This window comes from Rhincodon typus, chromosome 1, assembly GCF_021869965.1.
Source record: "Rhincodon typus isolate 14 chromosome 1, sRhiTyp1.1, whole genome shotgun sequence".
Lineage (NCBI taxonomy): Eukaryota > Metazoa > Chordata > Chondrichthyes > Orectolobiformes > Rhincodontidae > Rhincodon > Rhincodon typus.
Window position 1 is genome coordinate 163,525,458 of NC_063332.1, and position 17,950 is coordinate 163,543,407.

The 17,950-nt window shown below is 42.4% G+C and overlaps 2 protein-coding genes and 1 long non-coding RNA gene across 3 annotated transcripts in view; 2 read left to right on the top strand and 1 right to left on the bottom strand.

The window, feature by feature from the left end:
- The window catches only part of LOC109918329, an 859,583-nt gene that overhangs the window by 272,446 nt on the left and 569,187 nt on the right, over positions 1–17,950 (top strand). The gene's annotated exons all lie outside the window — the stretch shown is intronic.
- On the bottom strand, positions 2,950–8,977 carry LOC125484245. The gene is made up of 3 exons (XR_007263084.1): positions 8,611–8,977; positions 4,486–5,714; positions 2,950–3,683 (listed from the first exon to the last, which is right to left on the bottom strand). It is a non-coding gene; the product is annotated as an uncharacterized LOC125484245 (long non-coding RNA).
- nkx6.1 (NK6 homeobox 1) lies at positions 12,282–16,035 on the top strand. Its single transcript, XM_020532332.2, has 3 exons — positions 12,282–13,279; positions 13,759–13,931; positions 15,249–16,035. Exons 1-3 carry the CDS (start codon positions 12,655–12,657, stop codon positions 15,489–15,491), a joined length of 1,041 nt encoding a protein of 346 aa, XP_020387921.2. The 5' UTR covers positions 12,282–12,654; the 3' UTR covers positions 15,492–16,035.

Below are 17,950 nucleotides of genomic sequence, written 5' to 3' on the forward strand. Positions count from 1 at the left end.
GCTGAAACTGGATGGGTTGCAGACATTCTGTATTGATTATAGCAAAATCAACATTGTAACAAAAGCTGAGACTATTCTATTCAATGATTGGAGGCTTGTATTGAAAGAATTGGATGCACAGAATTTGGCACCAAAATCGACTAAGTAAAAGGATAGTCGACAGTTCCATTAACCAACAGAACAAAAGAAATATCAGTCTTGTAACAACTGATGGAATTTATCAATGTAAAGTTATGTGCTTAGAATGAAAAATGCTCACACAACTTGTCAATAATTAACAAAGTCATTGAATAACTATGTAACTGTGTTGTCTACATCAATCACTTGGTTGTGTTTAGCCAAATCTGTGGGGTATGTTCACAGTAAGCTTGTTGACTGCAGAAAACTGATTTGATCTTGCATCTGACTAAAACTGCATTTGCAAAGCTTTATTAAACTCAAAAAAAATTGGTCAAATTTGTGTTTTGTATAATCACATCACATGAACACGTAAGTTCTCATAGAAATTGACAAGGAATATCATTTTTAAACAAAATTGCCTGTTACAGTCAAATGAGAAGAGGGAAAAGTGAGGATTCATTCAATTGCTGCTTGCCTGATCATAACAATTCAATGTCAAAATGATAGTCTAGCATTAGGTAGAAACAGGATAAATGTCATTAAAATTCCAGCATCAAATTGGAAATCAATGAACGTGTTTCAGTAGGAGTTTTACAACGTATATACATGAACTGGGTATTATATATTATTGTCTATTGGGTAATGGGAAAATTAATCTGTAATTTTATGTTTAATTTCAGACATTTATACAATTTGTCTAAACTGTATAAGTGCAAGTTTTGTGGATTCAAATTAGTTAAATTATGTATAGTATATTCTGTGAATATAGGTATTTTAGTTTTGTGCCCTTGAACTTGAACAATAGAATCAGACTCTCCAAGGATATTAATTACCATATTATCCTAGGTAATTATATCCTGAAAATTTGATCATCAGAATCTTTTGGTTAGTTTTAATTACAATGGAGTGGGTTGTTCTCTATTTTAAGAATTACTGTATGGCCTTTTATGAAGTTGTCTTGAGGTCTTCTATCTCCCATTGAGGTTTAAGGCTCCTACTACATTACTTACCCAATTATTTATTGTTTTGGTTATGTGAAGATAAAATGCACTCTGTTCAATCTTCAGTTGTCAGAAGTGACTGTTCTCATCTTAAAAATAATTGTTTTCACCATGTCTACATACTGCCTCAAATTGGGTATGTGATATTGCTAAAACAAAAAGGAAATGGTAATTAATTGCTACTAATACTTATCCCATATCCACCATCTCAAAAAACATAAATACTGAATGTGGATTAGCTCTTTTATTTCCATTGTTGTTAATCTTGCACCCCTGCTCATTGGAAATCCCTCCAAAGCCAGGTAGCATTGCCAGCTGTCTTTTTTTTCAAAATCTCAATCCAGTTTGCCTCTTTGATGCTGTCTTCACCCTACCCTGCTCTCCTTTAAATCTCATTGTTATCTGCATTGCTTGCTCCTCGTTCTCTTGTATGTATATGGGAGGATGAGAATGCATTAATGTAAATCAGTGTTATTATTCAGGAAGATATCTGGCAGCTCCTTTTTTTATTCACTTGTGGAATGTGGTTGTCACTGGCTTAGTTATTGTCCATCCCTAGTTGCCTTTGAGAAGATGGTGATGAACTGCCTTCTTCAACTGCTACAGTTCACGTGATGTGGGTTGACCTACAATGCTCCTTGGGAGGAAATTCCAGGATTATGACACAGCAACAGTGAAGGAACAGCGATATATTTCCAAGTAAGGTTGGTGAGTGGCTTGGAGGGGAATGTACAGATGGTGGTGTTCCTATCTATCTGCTGCCCTTGTCCTCCAAATGGAAGATGCTGTCTAAGGATCTTTGGTGACATGCTGGCCAATAATTCTGCATCCATAAGATCCCATGACACTAATCATCTGGATGGGAATGATGAGACTGACTGGCAGGACACATGGTTCATCTCCTGGATGTGCATCCCGATGGAGTTGCAGTAGAATGGACATGAGCAGATGGAAAAAGTAGACATGGCCAGCCAAAATAAACCTGCCAAAATACATTGATGGAGAACATTCAAGGGCAGGATCCCACCTGGAATTGGGTGAAAGAGATTGTGATGTACTCGGGCCGGATGCTGCCCATTGTTCTGCTTGGAACTAGAGGAACTAAATCTAAGTAAGTATGGCATTATCTGGTGGTAATATTAGAAACAATGGAATTCACTTCCTATATCTCTTTCTTCTCCATTTTCCCCCTCCTTTATGACACTCCCTCAAATCTTCTTCTTTAAGCAGGTTTTTAGACATGTCTTCTGTTCTCCCTTGACTCAGTATCAGTTTCTGTCTGAATATCCCTCACTGGACATGTTACTTCAGAAAAGGTGCTACATAAATGCAGGTTGTTTTGTTGGGATCTTGTGGGTCCTTGTTGTGGCAAATTGACCGTGATGTTTCAAATTGAACAGTGCAATAGTGTTTAAGGAATGTTCTGAGGAAGGGTCACTAGACCCGAAATGTTAACTCTGTTTTCTCCTCCATAGATGCTGCCAGACCTGCTGAGCTTTTCCAGCAACTTTGTTTTTGTTCCTGATTTACAGCATCCGCAGTTCTTTTGGTTTTTATTTAGTGCAATAGTGTTTCATTGGCTTTAAAATATTTTGAGGTTTCCAGAAATTGTGAAAGGCCTATATTACTTAAATGTCTTTCTTGTTTTCTTTCAGTATAATAACAGATGGATAATAAATTTTGCCTTAATTGTATTAGCAATATGCTGTGAATTTTAAAAAATACAAATAGTTCGGTTAACTAAATGAAAGTACAGTCTCCTATATTTGTCCGAGAACTCTGGTCTAAAATCCTTTATTTATTAACTTATTTTAATTCATCTTAGATGCCTGTGTACAGCAAGCACCATTGAGAATGACATTTTTGAATTTTCAATGCATCAGTTATACAGTCACTCAGATTGTGTGAATTTTTAGTCAAAAAAAAGTACGCTTCAGGGCACATGCAACCATACTAACTCAGTGAAAATACACAGATGTTAATTCACCCTGCTCAAGGTATGCTAAGAATAAGTACTGGAAGGTAAAATACCAACTTAAAGAAGCAATACTTGTTGAATATATAAAATCAAGTGGTCAGTGAACCCTGTAACTAGCCTGTAAACATTGGGCATTCATTGGGTGTTGCCAGCAATGAGTGTAACTGTCTTATAGCTTAACACTGGGTTTCTTTCCCCAAGATACATGACTCGCTTAATTAGCCTTGCTCAAGATTGACTCAGGCCAATTGATCTTCTTTACATTAAATGGAAATAAAACATAACATGAACAAAACAACGTAATCCAGTGATTCTCAATTGTATTAATCTGGATCTCACCAGGAAACTTTCAGGCGAGTTAAGTTTCTGATTCAAAAATGTCTCAGGCGCTTAGTTCGATTCTGCTTCAGTTGCTCTCCTATTTCATTTCACTGCCATCCTGTTTCTTTTGGTTTTGCTTTGCTCTCTCTCATTCCGCGCGCACTTATGGCGCTCCCTCTCTTCCTTTATTGAGGCTTTCACTAACCTCCTCTGCTTTCGTACTTCTTCTCCTTTTTGCAGAAATACGGATCTTTTGCGGAGAACTTCCAAAACAGGAAGGTAAAAATTGTTAGCATTCCCATTTCTGTTGTGATATTATCGCGGTCAGAACATGTGTAAACTTCAATTGAGGTATATAAATGATTACAACAATATAAGTTGAAATGTAGAATAAATACAAATTTGCTCAAGGATATTGAATATTGGGATGTGAACGGTTTCAGGTTGAGTTCATAGTTCATAGAGTCCCTACAGTGAGGAAACAGGCCATTCGGCCCAACAAGTCTACACCGCCCCTCCGAAGAGCATCCCACCCAGACCCATTCCCCTATCCCTGCATTTCCCATGTCTAACCCACCTAACCTAAACATCCCTGAACACTACAGGCAATTTAGCATTGCCAATCCACCTAGCCTGCACATCTTTGGACTGTGGGAGGAAACCGGCGCACCCCGAAGAAACCCACGCAGACACAGGGAGAATGTGCTAACTCCACACAGATGGTCATCGGAGGGTGGAATCACCCCCGGGTCCCTGGTACTGCGAGGCACCAGTGGTTACCACTGAGTCCTCCTCATCTCTTTGCCCAGTTAGAAAAACGAAAAGACTTTTTTTTTAGTTTATATTCATGTTGTGGGATGTGGGCGTCGCTGGCTGGGCCAGTACTTATTGCCCATCCCTAGTTGCCCTTGAGAAGGTGGTGGTGAGCTGCCGCCTTGAACCGCTGCAGTCCATCTGCTGTGGGTTGACCTACAACGCCATTTATACAGCGTTTCTTCCCCCTCCCCCACTGCCTTTGCTTTCAATGCATTACTTTGGAAGTGCTGAAATGTTGGAGATGCTTACATGATTGACATTGGTGCGGACAAGAGGATACCGTGGGTCCCGACCCGAAACGTCAGTTTTCCTGTTCCTCTGATGCTGCCTGGCCTGCTGTGTTCCTCCAGCTCCACACTGTTACCTCAGACTCCAGCATCGGCAGTTCTTACTATCTCTGAGGATACCATGCTTGCTCTTCTTCAAAGGACTGCTATGGAGTCGTTTACATCCCACATGTAAGGGCAGTTCGGGTCTCGGTTTTAATGCCCCAACCAAAAGAAGCCGTCTGGGAACGTACACCACACGCTCAGTAACACATTGGAATGTGAGGACCGATCACTGGACTCGAAACGTTAACTGTGTTTCTCTCTCCACAGACCTGCTGAGTTTCTCCAGCAACTTCCTTTTGTGCTGGATTGCCAGTTTCAATTTGTCTGCTCAGATCCTGGATTGGCATTTGCAGGTGTCAGATGGAGTTTGGGGGAAGGTGGGGGGTGGTGGGGGGTGCTGATGTTAAGGTTTGAATTTCTTCCTCCCAAAATCTTTTGGCCACTCGACTAGTCAGAGGGCGGTGCGGAACAGTACGGAGACCGATTACCTCAGTCACTGATATTAGGGCAAATAAATTTCGTACAGAAACCGAATCTACACAATTGAGTGACCGTGTTCTAAAATATCCAGCATGTTTCAGAATTGAAATGAATCCCATTAAGTCAATTTCAGTCTTTCTTTTTGGCAAAATGCAATCGTTAGGTTACCGCCGGTGGTTGGAAATAGAGATTGGGGGGTTCACAGTGGGCCATGAACTGAGGTGACAGTTTGAGGTTTGATCAGGTCTGGAACCTGTTCTGGCCACTGAGCTTCCTGGGATTCGTGAGAGAGAGTCTAAAACCTTTCCGTGTTCAGTACTCCATCCATGCTGCAGGTTTGATGTACCCTCTCCCTGAGAACGCATGTGTCTTTATACAACTTGTGAGGACTTATATCCTTCTCTCTGTCTACCTCGCAGTCACATTCACAAAGAAGCAAGAATAACCACTTTCGAGAATTGAGAATTAAGAATTTTTTTGGAGCTGTTACAGATGATGTGGGCAGATGCTTACATCTGGGATCGTCGCCCGCTCTGCTGAACCGCAAATTCAATCCTTTTTTTCTAAATCTCCAGGGAATATTACTCCTCACATCAGACCCTCTTCTTCCAACCCAGGCTCGCCCTGTAGCTGCTCACTTGCAGACAGAAGCAGTGCAGAATCCAGCTGTTGTTTGGGAAGATAGTAGTGTGAATGATTTTTTTTCAATAATAATATAAATTGGGTCGGTTTTTTATTATCCCTCTGTCTCTAAAACACAAAATGTTAACTATTTGATTATTCCCCTCCGCATAATGATATTATAGGAGTGAAATTCGGTACTGACACGCCTTTCATAACTGCAAATAAAGCAAAGTAAAAACTGCTGAGTCCAAAAATATCTTGTTAAGACACAATAGTGTTAAACGGTGCTGAACAATGTGAGTTATTCAGACAGGTGTAGTGTGGATCAGTAATGGTCCTTCCAGATGACATGCCTTATCCCGGGATACCGCGCAAACTACTGACTGCCTATAATGCGTGACTCTCCTCACACCGCTCTTAATCCGTAATTAAACATTTGGCTAATGCTCCCGAAACGGCCAATCTCACGTTTGATTTATCGCGGATTGTGTTAAACGTCAGGGCCTCAATGACTAGACAGTGAAGTGGTCTTTCTCTGGGCAGTGCGCCGCTCTGGGTCGGTTTTCAGCCGCACTTTATTTTTTTTTGATGTTGGATGTAAATTCTGCGATGACGGGGCGCAATCCAAATCAGTGTATAAATTGCGCCGCGTGGAAAACCCTGTGTGGTTTCATGAGGCTCCATATGTTGATGACGACCAACAATTTGATCCCTTTACCTGCTCTAAGAACTAGCGGCTGAGGCCATTTAAATCTGATTTAAATCAGCTCGAGAGTTATATTCAGTCACTCATTCACATTGTACCCGATGACATAACCCCGTTTGGGCAGATAATAGACCCCATTGCTGTTTGGTTATTGATTTCTTTTTTCCCCCTAAATTGATCCAATTGTAGAGAAAATGGTTAAACTATTTTGCTTCTAAACATTGTCATTGAAATTAGACGGAGATAAATCTACGCCTGGATGGAATCTGGCTATATTCCCTTGTTCCTCTTGTGTCGACTAAATTCCTAACATGTTCCTCAGATACAAAAAGAGATAATAAGATTGATAATAATGAAAGCTGCCTCTCTGAACAACACTGGCAATTAGATAGCTGTTGCTTTTACATAATCTCGACAAGGCGCTTGTCTTTGGGAATAATGACGGCGGTCACCCCGAGGGGTGAGTGATACAGAGTGAGAGAGAGAAAAAAACTGCTGACTGACGTTTTAGCACTTTGCCAGTCAATGTTGGTCCCACTGAGGTGCTGACAGGGGGTAATTAACACTCGGTCAACTTGTAACCACCAGCCTTTGGTTAAATAGTCATAAAAAATACGCCTATTGATCTCCTGCTAAATCCAGGGGAGATAGTTTCCAGCAAACCCCAACTATATTTGCCGACACTCACTTATTCACTTACTTATAAACAGCGCGAGGCCAAATATCTCTGCGAATTAAGTTACTGGCGCAAAGTACAATATAGTTAAATGCCATCGCTGGCTTTTATATTCCAGCTCCTGCCAACTTCTATCGTTTATCGATTTATTATTCATCAATTTCCTTCCTTTGTGTTCACCCAGCTTGAAAACTGGGCCTGTCCCGGCGGGGGTTTCAGTCCAACTGCTAAATCATAAGCGATCTTGTTCACGGTATGTTGTACCTTTTCTATTTTTTTTATTATCAAATTGTGTTTTACGGACTTATCAAGAAGATTGTAAAATAAACCCAAGCAGCACTGTCTGTAAGAGAAAATCGATTAGAATAACGTTCAGCATCGATATGATTCGTAAATAATGTGGAGAAGGTCGAATGGGTCTGGGACCGTTAACATGTTTAGCCAGTTAGGTTTCTCAAGGCGAGATCTGACAATGTTACAAACCCTACCTGCATCTTCATATTCAAAAAAGGGCACTCCATACTAAAGCTAGCCCCTCAATTTATTTGTATCATTATCCGGGTTCGATCTCAAAATATATTAACCGAATTTAGTGGTCTATATAATACAGTGACCCTGAACTTCCGAACGGGCAATTTGCAAGAGCGGACAAGTTAGCAGAGTGCTATCTCGACCCGAGTACGTCTGATACAGGAACAAAATAAAACACAGAACAGAGATTCTGAAAATCTGAAACAAAAAAAAACAGAAATTGCTGGAGAAACTCGGCAGTTCTGCAGAAGGGTCACTGGACCCGAGACGTTCACTCTTGTTTTTCTTTCCACAGATACTGCCAGACCTGCTGAGTTTCTCCGGCAATCTCTGTTATTGACATATAAATGATGTAGCTTGTCAGCGGGTAAATCCTCGAGATGAATTCTTGTAATTGTTGGGGAAGCGCTGGGCGACAGGTTCTTGGAGGCGAGCGGCTGTACAACATTAACAGAGAGCAGCGCAAGGTACAGACACCCTGCCCGATAAAAGCGAACCAGGGGGAGTTCATCACAGAACGGCTATGAATCTCGATGAAACCCAGTGCTAGGGTGAGTACACCGCGTCTGAGCACTAGACGCTCATACGGAGGTCGAGACTCGAAGTACCAGTTTTTTTCCCCCCAATGCACTCGGAGAGAGAGAGGGTAAAATGTTTTTTTTCAACAAAATGACTTCAGGAATATGAAGCATTGAGATCTCCCACCCCAGACATTTTTTTTTAAAAAAATGTATGTTCACTTGTGAAACCAATAAGTAAAACGCGAATGCAAAATATTAAATGCCAAAAAAATTTAAGATACCTCTGCACTGCTGTGGACGCGCCGCTAGCTATCGGGGTTTGGGCGGCAAAAGGCGAAAAGATTTGAAAAGCTAAAGAGTTCAACAGTGATAACAAGGTGTAGAGCTGGATGAACACAGCAGGCCAAGCAGCATCAGAGGAGCAGGAAGGCTGACGTTTCGGGCCTAGACCTTTCAGAAAAAATTCAGAAAATTCAGAAAAAAGTTCAACAGTGACTTGCTCACACTTTCAGATCGGTGTCTTGTTGCCTTTTTAGGCCTCGCCCCTTTACCCAGTGGTGATCTCTCTGTCGTCAAGATTCCCCAGGAATTTACGATGCACCATCGATTAAGCGATCCGGGATGCCAGTTTAGTTTCCTGGTCACAGCTTTCAATGGACTAGCCGTCAGGCGATGCTGACCTGATTGACTTCAGCAGGGAAGCTAAAGGCCGCTCGCTTTTCCGGGAAGCGACTAGCAGATTATTGAGGTTAATAATGAAGTAATCATTAATGGGAGCACACCTCCTTGAATGATCAACCGAATCACCGGCAATCAGCTTGCAAGCCACATCCGACCGAGTGGCCTTTCTGTCTTGTTTCGCCTTCTGCTGCAAATGCCAACTTTAAACAGACGCAGCCTCCAATATCGCTCCCAGTGAGGCCAAATTCGACAAAAGTTCTCTCCCGCCGTTTGTTCCAAACAGAGAATATTTCACAAGCGATGGAGTAAAATCACTGCGCCCTCTCTTATCTGAAAATATTAACCTCAAATCCTTTCGACATAAAAAAGGAGCTCATATTTCAGTAAATTTGAAATCAGCAACACGCTTAGCTCAGTTCCAGAGCTCTCAACAAACTTATGATAGACCCTGCATCCGAACCATGTCAAACCTCACGTTTCAGCAGATGATCAATTGTCTGTGTGTCCCCCGCGCCCCGTACCTCCAGAAGGTTCTTTTTTTTTGAGCACGCACCGCACTTTAATGCTGTCAACTTGGGGCTTGATCTCTTATGACTTCAACACCCCGCTACCGCAACCACTCACCCCCACTACAGGGCGGGGGTCAGATTTCCCACTTCTGTATTTCCAGCAGAAAGCTGGGAATGGATATTAGGAAAGCGCGCGTTTTAACAGCTCACGCGTTTCCTGCTGTTTATAATCAGCAGAAAAACCAACGGTTTAGTGGGTGTTGAATGCATGAATTCTGAATCGGCCTTTTGGGGGGCATGTTATAACACTCCTCTCCTCCACAACCCACACCCCCCAGCTCCCCCACACCTGGGCAAAAAGGGCTTGGATGCAGGCCTTTCAGCCTAGAGATAGGGTCACTGCTGCATGAGAGCTACAGTTTTCCAAAATTGTATTCACAGACAAGTGGAAAGTCAGCATTTTGAGACAGCTTGACTTTCTATCCGCTAGGTGTCGCGATATGAGCGACTCAGCGCTCGTCTGCAAATCTACAAGTGTGAGGGCATCCCAGCTCACACACAGTGTAAGCAAACCTTCTAATGTCACATTCATTCGACAATCTTCCCCAATGCCAAAGACGGTTCGAATAAACTATATAGCTCTTGTAAAATTTTGTACAGCTGATAGGCATTTATTTGACATTAAAACTAGTTGTTATTTCGCCGACAAAGCGCTACCGAAGATAGCTCTGTGTTTTACTCAGGAGTCATTGTGAAAGGGTCACCAACGAGGACATTTCAGTTTAAACCCGTATCTGGTGAGGTGTTCGGGCCTGAAGCTGCGCGGCTTCTGATACATTTCCAGTTTTCATCCTTGGCAAAGAATTGGCTTCACTGGAAATGCGCAGAAATACGAACCTCCTTCGGTGCAGTGCAGAAGTTTGAGGATCGCCAGTCTGTGTGGTGTTGTTGCTGGCGGTTTGCTGCAACTCGCTGCAGAGTCCACGGGACTTGAAGTCAGAACAGCCGAAGGCTTGATGGAGATGAATTACTGACTGGTGTGAACTGAGGCTTGAGCGGTGGAATCTATTGTCAGAAGACATACCCGGATAGATCACGAAACCTTATGAAAACAAAATACAATAAAAGAAGGATATCTTGATTGTCTGATCAAAATATTTACAAAAGTCATTATTTGTAATAAATGAGATATTCTTCTGGAACACATCTAAATGCAATAGTAACAAATATTTGGATGTGGATATTTTTGCACGTGTGCTATTTATGCACACCCAATAGATAAATATGGAATACATACACCCATCTATAGAATATATAGGTTTTACTGAGTACGAACTGTCCATATAATTCGTTAAATAAGACAATAATTTGGAGAAATAAACATCATAATGTTGTCTCATATGAATATCTACCACTAATTGTAGGCGTAATTTGTTCCAATTTTAGCAACAAGTCAGAATTCCTTATAAACAGGAAGATGTTGGTCCAGTATTTTGAATGTAAGTCTACCAGCTGTTCATTCAAGTATTTTAAAACGCTCTTAACTAGCTTAATATTCTTAAATAGTACAGCATTTCACTGTTAATCCAGTGAAAAGGATTTCACCAAAGTCATTTTCTGCAGAAGTGTGTACATTATGTAACACGGTCGCTGTGGTGTTTACTATCGATATAAGACACATGCTGCTTTGTTTCACAAATTGTACAGATTATGATTGTATTCACTGTTATTTTCATTAGAAGCTCGGTTTTGTTCTCGGTATTTAGTTCTGTTTTAATAGAATGAAAAATCCCTTTAACCAACTGCGTTGTCAATGCTAAAGCCAACGAGAATCGATAAATGATCCCCAGCACTGAACTAGGGCTGTTAGTGAGTTGGAGAGTGGGGGAAGGCACAATGTACGTTCATTTCATTTTCACCGCTTGAACCCTATTGCAGGCGAAATACTTTGACAACAAAATAGTTTCAGATGGCTCTCAGAACAGATAATCAAGGAAAAATATTTTTCTGCCCTTGGAATTCCGACAAAAAAATCAAGTCTCCATCGTTTCTGAAGTCCATTAACGGTGAGGCAGCAGAAAGGTATCTAAGTCAACAGAACAGTGTCAGTGACCGAACAAGGAGGAACATTGAGTATTGAGCGTTCATTATAAACGACTAATTCTGAATAAACAGGCTTGAAGAGTGCGTTCGTGGGGAGGAGGGCGAATGATCCTAGCATGCATTATCATCACAATTTAATTCATCCACGACTGATTTGATTTCGATAGATCTCTTTTGAAACCAATTGTAGACTTCTCCCTCGAAAATCACCATTTTAATTCGTAACGTTATAATGGCGAGGAAGATAAAGATTAGGCGTAAGTGCCCCACCCCCCAAACTTTAGATCACTTGACACGTTCATAACAAGTTGCCGGCCACTGGAACCACGGTGGCATCTGTCTCCACTGTCTCGTTGTACCTTTACGTTTGTTTAAATCACTACCTACATAAAACATATTTAATCGGCACGTTCCTTGAGAAACCCGTTCAATTTACACCTAAGGCCAGCCGTAGGGTTCTTGTAAAATGGGACTTTTTCGGTCAATTCGCATCCTTAAAGCATAACCCCAGCCTTAAATTAGCTCAGTGAAGCAAAGTCGCCGTCAGATGTGTTGTTTTCAAATGTTTTTAAGTACAAGGTGCACTGGGTTTAGACCACCCCCTCCGCACTATTGGAGTCTCAAAGCTCTTTCTGGTCAGTCGCTTTCGGTATGTAAATGAACGAAGGGGTGGGCCATGGTTTATTCTCCAATGAGGAGACGGAATCTCCGTACGTCCGTGAAGATCTGGCCAATCAAAAAGCCCATTTCTAGCCCATGCCCTTTGATTGACAGGGAGGTGGGGAACGTTCTCCTGCACTTTCTGTCCGGAGCACTTCTCAAAACGTCTCAAAGTGATGAGAGGCTTTTATTACCACTGGCTGGTTCATGTGGGGCGGCGAGGCGAGAGCTGAAAAAAAGTCTAAATCTCTTTTTTATATTAAAAAACCCAAAACTGTGCAAACACTTCTGAGAGCAAGAATATCAACTCCAATCAACAAGCCCCCACCCTACCTCATCACCGTACCTGGGAATCTAACGGGAGAGAGCTGTTTTCTGAATCCATTTCTGTTCTCTGTGTTAATTAAAAGATTCCCCAAATTGCAAGGGTGGGGGAATTTCTCGGACTTCCTTCGATCTGAAGCTGCTGCTAGTGGTGGTGTTTTTCATCCAACTCTCTCGCCCCCCACCTTCTTCCTCCACCCCCTTTTCCCCTCTCTTCCCTCCCCCTTTCCTTGTGATGACTTGTTGACTGGTTCCGATCACTTTTTTGGTGATGTTAGCGGTCGGACAGATGGAGGGGAGCCGCCAGAGCGCGTTCGTGCTGAGCAGCCCGCCCTTAGCGGCCCTGCATAGTATGACCGAGATGAAGAACCCTTTGAACCCCTACTCGCTGCAGACGGGGCCCGGCTCAGTCACCGGCGCTTCCTCCATCTCAACGTCCCCTAGCCCGGCGGGGATTATCAGCGCGGCCGCTTCCACTGGGCTCAAGTCGACCTCCAGCCTGCCCGGTTTTCTGGCCCAGCAACATTCGTCCACCACGCCTCACGGTATTAACGACATCCTGAGCCGGCCGGTGATGCTCCCGGGCGGAGGTGGAGGAGGTGGGAGTGCAGGAGGAGGAGGAGGAGGTGGTGGAGGTGGAGGTGGCGGAGGGGGAGGCGGGGTCGCCTCTGCCCTGCTCTCGGGAATCCCTCGTTTCAACGCCAGCCTCAGCCCCCCACCCCCGGGCATGTACTTCAGCCCGGGAGCGGCGGCGGCGGCGGCGGCAGCGGCGGCGGCAGCGGCGGTCGCCCGTTACCCTAAACCGCTAGCTGAACTGCCCGGCCGGAGCCCCATCTTTTGGCCGGGAGTGATGCAGAGCCCACCTTGGAGAGATGCACGGCTAGGCTGCTCCCCGCGTAAGTACAAACCCTTATGTCCCCTCTAACCTGCCACTTAAACACCAGACATTCATCTCTCGAATTAGTTTCGTTCCTTTTGCTTCAATACTCTGTAAACATCATTTTCAAATGTATTGCCCTATTGGACACTTATGCCTAATAGTTGATTGTATTTCTGTCCAATTAATAGTTAAGAATTGTCAGTAACTGAATATCAATAACTGGTTTTTGCATGTATTTAACAATTATTTCAAAAGTACCATTTGCCACCTTAGTAAAAATATATATCATTTATTTCTGTAAAGAACTGTTAATTTGGCCAGTTGATCAAAACTTGTTGCATATTTTGTCAATATTAATTGTCCAACTGTATTATTCCGTCGTTGTGCTGGCATTCTGACCAAATGCATCTGTAATCCTTTTCCAGCTCCAGATTTCCCCCTGAAATAAATAAGCTCTGTCTGTTGTTTGACGCGCCGCTTACTGTCTCCTTTCAGATCAGAGCGCCATGCTGATCGATAAAGACGGGAAGAGAAAGCACACCAGGCCCACGTTTTCCGGCCAACAAATTTTCGCGTTGGAGAAAACTTTCGAACAAACGAAATATTTAGCCGGACCCGAGAGGGCGAGACTGGCGTACTCACTGGGAATGACTGAGAGTCAAGTCAAGGTAGGATTGCTTGACAGATGCAGCAAAGATTCAGATAGGTCAACGTGGGGTAACGCCGGGGTATGGGGTCGATTTTCACAAACCTATATTTGATCTGATAAAATTAGGAATTTTATATTATTGAAAAAAAGTGAAAATTAAAATCGAAATAAGTTAATTGCAACAAAACTTTGAAATGCGAGCTTATCCAAACTATCGTTTCTTGATGTGTAAACGACTGATTCCTAAGCAGTGATATTTTCAAACCCCCAAAAACATCTTATTTTAGCATCTATTGTTCCACTGTAAATTGTATTTTTTAATCAATTTGGCAGCACCCACGTTTAGTCTACACGCACCTTGTCTCGTCTTTTGCACTTCGATTTTTTTTTGATTCTTCCGTTTGATTTGTTTTTGGCGGGCAGTGTCTGATCTAATTTGTTTTTTATTGGGGAGATTTTCTCTGGTTTGAGATTTGGAGCGCGCTCGCTTGTGCATTTCCTCCGCCAAGCGATTGTTGTCCTTTCAGACAACCGCTCCCACGACCGCAACAATCAGAGAAAAGTTGCCGATAGCACAAATAAAATATCTCCATCATTAAAAGCAAATTAGATAAGAGCTAAGCACATCAGTTGCGTAAATATTAATAGAACATTGCAAATTGTAATCTGTCTGTTTTTAAAGAAACGGTAAGAAGCTCACCGCTGGGATATAAGTAATTTACTTTTATGAGTTCTTAGATAAAGATTAAACTGTCGCAGGACTTAATTTATCTCAGGACGCTGTATAGATGGGCTCGTGTATGGCGTTTCTAGATTGTGAGAACCAGTTTAAATAGCGCATGGTCAATAAACTAAAACATGCCTAATTATTCTTGCCAAGGACAAGCCATATTCCGATATTTAGAAACCTCATTCAAACCGTGCTTTCTCTCCGAAGCGCAACTTAAATGTCACTCGCGCTGTCACTCTACGCTCATACCAAGTGGGGTTTGCCGTAAAACACCCAAGTGGTCTATAACTCCGAAAACTAACGGTAGCAGCGCAGCTCTCTGAGGTGGAGGAGCTCATCTGCGCCAAGAGTCTCCTCTCAGTCCCTGAGTCGTTACACGAGTGTCAATCCAGCCCGTTCAAAATTGCCATCTTCAATTACAAACGAAGGTAACACGAGTGCAAGTTTCTGACTTGTGTATTCGAGGGGGAACTGACTGCCCAGAGTTTTCACAGCGAATGTAAATCATCCTGTGTGTGTGTGTGTGTGTATGTGTGCGCGCGTGTGTGTTTCTTTGTAAACGCATTCCTCCAATTACTGACATTAACTGTGCTCCTTTCGGTTCAGGTCTGGTTCCAAAACAGACGGACGAAGTGGAGGAAGAAACATGCCGCAGAGATGGCCACAGCCAAGAAGAAGCAGGACTCGGAGACAGAGAGACTGAAGGGCACCTCGGAAAACGAGGATGACGATGATGAATACAACAAGCCGCTGGATCCCAATTCTGACGACGAAAAAATCTCCCAGTTACTCAAGAAACACAAACCCAACACATTGCACGTTCTTACCAGTGAAAACGAAAGCTCATAGGGAGAGTCCGGTGCTTTTATTTTCCTCATCCTGCGGAACCTAGCACTAAACTGTCTATTTACCACTTCTCTGTACATTTTCAGAGATGTATATATTTTTATATATAAGTTATGGGAAGATTTGATGAGCGGTTTAAGCACTAATTCCCATCTGCCTCTCCTGTGAAGGACGCTTAAGCCCCCAATCTCGAACATTTTTACACCGAGATAGGCACAGAAATATATTCCGCTCAGAGACTGAGATTGTGAAGACCGAGGAGCTCCGCTACATGTAAATAGTCCGTGTATTAAATGCCGAACAGAAAGAAGAAATAACTGTGAATATTTATGTGTAAAATACATTTTGTATAAGAACAGATCCGTTTAAAATTAGCGTTGGCTTTGGTTTTTAATGTATAGATTTAGTTTCATTTCTTCGTGTTTTGCAATCTTGTGGAGTCTGAATGCCAAGTCTCGTCAGAATTTGTGTTTGTGCGTTTTAAACAAAAAAAAAGTACGGTGTCTTTTTAATTCGTTAGCGTTTAATAAATTATATTGTAATTCCAGTTAGTGACCATCTGGGTGTAGGCTGTTGTAGGAAAGTTTATTTGGCGATTTACGGCCTCTCTACCCGAATCTCTGGCTCGACCCGGGAGGATGAACACTTGCTGTACATTCTAGCACAGATGTGTTAAAACTTCTGCAATTTTTTTTAAACTTGCGGTGATGTTGTGGCTTGGGTTCTCCCCTACCTCTCTCCTTGAGACATGATGATTAGTTGTGTTTGAAAAAATAATTCATGAATAATGTTCAAACTCTTCCCTAAAAATCACCCCTGGATCTCCACATAAAGCTTCCCCCACAAAAAAAATAAAACCAGGCCCTTCTTGGACCGAATATTCAGAAAAATTAGTCGCCCGGACCATAGGCAATTTTTTTTTGGATGATTTCTACTTTCAGGTCGTGCACTTTGTAAGCACTAAGTCTGGCGACGGGTCATTAACATTTCGAGCGGTTCCCTTTGTGGGTGAAGTGGACATTTTATTCAGTTTCGCCTTTCTACGCTTGATTGTGCTGTGAGCTAACATCGCGGAGTAGCTGGAAGAAAGAGGCACGGTTTTTGATTCAATTCTCGAGGTTCGAATGAATATTTCCCGGCATTCGAAAGTTATTTGCTTCCAAAAGAACCCCCGTTCCAGATCTGAAGGCATCCGCTGAGCGATATTGGAAAGCAGGCTTACAGTCACCGAGAAGCGTCAGAGGGAATCAGACAATGTAATTTATTACCGTTATAAGGACATTTTTTTCACACGCGGACGAAGTAACCTGCCTTTGTGTGTGTGTGTGTGTACTTCGGTAATTACCATGAGAACGAAGAAGGGCTTTTGTATTGAAGTCGGCCGTTGAAATGGCGTTTACTTTTAATGAGAAGATCCAATCTCTCTGTCGTTTCTCCGTTCACGCCATTGCAGCTGTTACAAAAAATAAATAAAGGGTGGGATGTGTTGGGGATAAGGGGAGGGGGAGCAGTGCTGCGGTAATGGTGTTAGTGGTGGCGAGGATAACGGGGCGAGAAAAATAACGGGCATCCCATAATATGCCGATGGGACGTTGTCAGACTTCTTAGGAAAATAGTGTGGAGTTTGGAGGCGGTTCTATGAATTGAACAGTGAATTAAACTCCACTCAAACCGGAGCTTCCTCCTTTAATTATTTCTTTTTTTGGGGGGTGGGCTTAAGAGATTGGGAACTTCAATTAGATGGCGTTAATGAAACTGTACAGACGGGGAGATAAATCCGTTCACTTTATAAACGAGCAAAATAGGGTTCAGATTGCAGGTCACAGCGGAAAGTGGGAGCAGCTATGTAAAATGGGGACTAAGGCAGATAGTTCAGAACTTCTGGATCTATTCAATGACCACGAGTGGTTTAATCCATCTTGATATTTACTTCATTTGATTTAATTATTTTCTTAAAAAAAAACAAAACGAGGTTTTTTTACGCAAGAAAAGGTCACCTCAGAAAGGATAGGAGAATAAACTAAATACCAGTGGGCATTTGACAGGGTCAGAGGACAAGAGATGGCACTGATATAAATTAGTGTTCTGTGACAATCGGACAATTATAAAATTACAAAGCTACAGTTTCTTCAATACAGATGCGGCTAAATCTTCTTTCGCGTTTAGTTCGAGAGATCGCCTGCAGCAGGAGCGCTGGCAAAATGAATGACTGGATGATGGAATAACTAACAGTGGTAATAACTAATTCAGAATACCTGGTGAATGGACAGTATCGCTCTCGCGCTGATAGACATTGGTGCCGCTGATTGAATAAGGAACCACATCGGCAGTAATTATACAGGGCGGTGTTATTTCAGAAACATCAGCGGGAAATACTATATTCAAAGAGGGAGTGTAGTTACAATGCCGCGCAGCAACACAACAGACCCTGAATTTGCCCTGCTCTTAATTCAATTAATTGT

What these genes read in the sequence shown, in the direction of transcription:
- nkx6.1 (XM_020532332.2), top strand. Translation starts at nt 12,655, where the DNA reads ATGTTAGCGGTCGGACAGATGGAGGGGAGCCGCCAGAGCGCGTTCGTG. An exon ending in ACGGCTAGGCTGCTCCCCGC is followed by an intron (nt 13,280 to 13,758) that starts GTAAGTACAAAC and finishes GTCTCCTTTCAG; the next exon opens with ATCAGAGCGCCATGCTGATC. An exon ending in TGACTGAGAGTCAAGTCAAG is followed by an intron (nt 13,932 to 15,248) that starts GTAGGATTGCTT and finishes CTTTCGGTTCAG; the next exon opens with GTCTGGTTCCAAAACAGACG.